At 35.7% G+C, this 2,088-nt stretch overlaps 1 protein-coding gene across 1 annotated transcript; it reads right to left on the reverse strand.

The window, feature by feature from the left end:
• Positions 1-509: 509 nt before the first annotated feature.
• Positions 510-1,592, reverse strand: LOC311591939 (olfactory receptor 5B12-like; the record flags this gene model as incomplete). Its single annotated transcript, XM_084771783.1, has 1 exon — positions 510-1,592. The coding sequence occupies one exon, from the start codon at positions 1,590-1,592 to the stop codon at positions 639-641; it is 954 nt and encodes a 317-aa protein (XP_084627909.1). The 3' UTR covers positions 510-638.
• Positions 1,593-2,088: the final 496 nt, after the last annotated feature.

The following is a 2,088-nucleotide window of genomic DNA, read 5'->3' on the forward strand; positions in this document are numbered from 1 at the left end:
TATTCTCAAGATTCAAGATCTCCATATCACCAAAATTATATGAAATAATGCTATTAGGGCTCAGATTTTGGAATTCTGCTTGACAAAAAAAAATCTCAAGATCAATTTTACAATATGAATATATGAGAACAATTGATTTATATCAGATATAAATATCATGGACCCATTTTGAGCTTTAACAATTAATGAAATATGAGGCCATGAATTATAAAGAGAGAAAGCCAAGAAGAAGTATATACTATGATTAAAAAGGAAGAATGGAAACAAAATTTAATTATTCTTAAAAAAAGAAGTAATAGCAATTAATAATCATAATAATGAAATAATTGAAAATATAACTGTCATAATGCACACATGAAGTTTAGCTAAAAATATTTCATATCAATTTATGAAGCAATGTTGCATGTGACTTCTCTAACATTGTAATCTTGATTTAAATATTAAATTGATATGTCATTTCCAGTATGATATACACCAAATTCACAATAAATTAATCATATTATCAATACACAAAGACAGAGTTCTCCTTTGTAAAATAAAAGTCAAACAAACCACAAAAAAACAAAAAATAATTTCAAATAAGCTATTCTTCAAAGATAAAGGTCCAAACTTTTCACATTCTTAAAAATATATTGGAATTAGTTGGTTATGTTCAGTGAAGACTTTACTTTCCCAACAACTTTCTTGAATGCATTTTTTACTTCTTTGTTCCTCAGGCTGTACACCACAGGGTTCAGCATAGGAATGACCATGGTGTAAAATACAGATGCTATTTTGTCTGTGTCCATGGAGTGGCTGGAGCTGGGCTGCAAATACATGAATATAAATGAGCCAAAGAATATGGACACAGTGACGAGGTGGGATGCACAGGTAGAGAAGGCCTTCCTCTGTGCCTCAGCTGAACGCATCCTCAGGATAGCGATGAAAATGAGCAGGTAAGTGTTCAAGATAACCAAGAGAGTGAAAACAACATCCAGTGTAGCCAAGATAAGGAGAGTGACCTCATTTGTGTAGGTATCAGAACAAGAAATACGTAGCAGTGGAGGAATGTCGCAGAAAAAGTGATTGATCACATTGGAGTGACAGAAGAGCAGACGAAATGCAAGGGTGACATGTATGGAGGATTGCAATATTCCACACATGTAGCAACAGGTGACAATTAGGATGCAAGTGGTACTTGTCATGATGGTAGTGTAATGCAGGGGTTTGCACACTGCTGCATGGCGGTCGTAGGCCATCGAGGCCAGAATCAAACTCTCAGTAGCAATAAAGGCTACAAAGAAGAACATCTGGGCTGCACACGCATTGTAGGATATGATCTTATTTCCTGTGAAAAACCCTTCCATTACCTTGGGAGTGATTGCTGAGGCATAAACGCAGTCCACCAGGGAGAGGTTACTGAGGAAAAAGTACATGGGAGTGTGAAGTCGGGAGTCCAACAGAATCAGCATGATCATGCCAAGATTCCCAATTAGTGTGACCAAATAAATGAGAGTGAAGACAATCGACAAAGGGATCTGCAGCTCTGGGGCATCTGTTAACCCCACAAGAATAAATTCAGAAACCTCTGAAATATTCTCCATCAAAGTCATTTGGGACTGATGATGACAAAAGCCTAGGACAAATAAAGAAATATGCTATTTGAATATCAATGGAAATCTAGACTATGAGCAAGGACTTTTACTCGTTCTTTTTTTTTTTCCTAGTAAAAGACATTATTTGGAAGATGATGAAATGCCTGCTGGAGAACTGTGGTCAGTCTACTCATATGGAAGTAATACAGATGGACACTGAGCTCATTTGATACCAGTAGTGGCTAATATAACTGTGGAGTTCTAGTTCATTTCCATTGAATAGGGTGTTATGTATTCTGTTGAATCATATGCTATTTATTATTATTGCTGGTAACACTTACATGCATGTTTGTGTAGCATTAACACTGAAAGTTTTTCGATCAGCACTAAAACCTGTGAAGAGTGTGTGGCTGCTTTATATTAGCATAAGATCTAGAAAATAGATTTTAGATGTCTGATACATCCCCCACCATATTATTTTGTAAGACACATAATACTCTGGTAGTTTGTTAGT

Source organism: Acomys minous, assembly GCF_964271855.1.
Source record: "Acomys minous genome assembly, chromosome: 2".
Classification (NCBI taxonomy): domain Eukaryota; kingdom Metazoa; phylum Chordata; class Mammalia; order Rodentia; family Muridae; genus Acomys; species Acomys minous.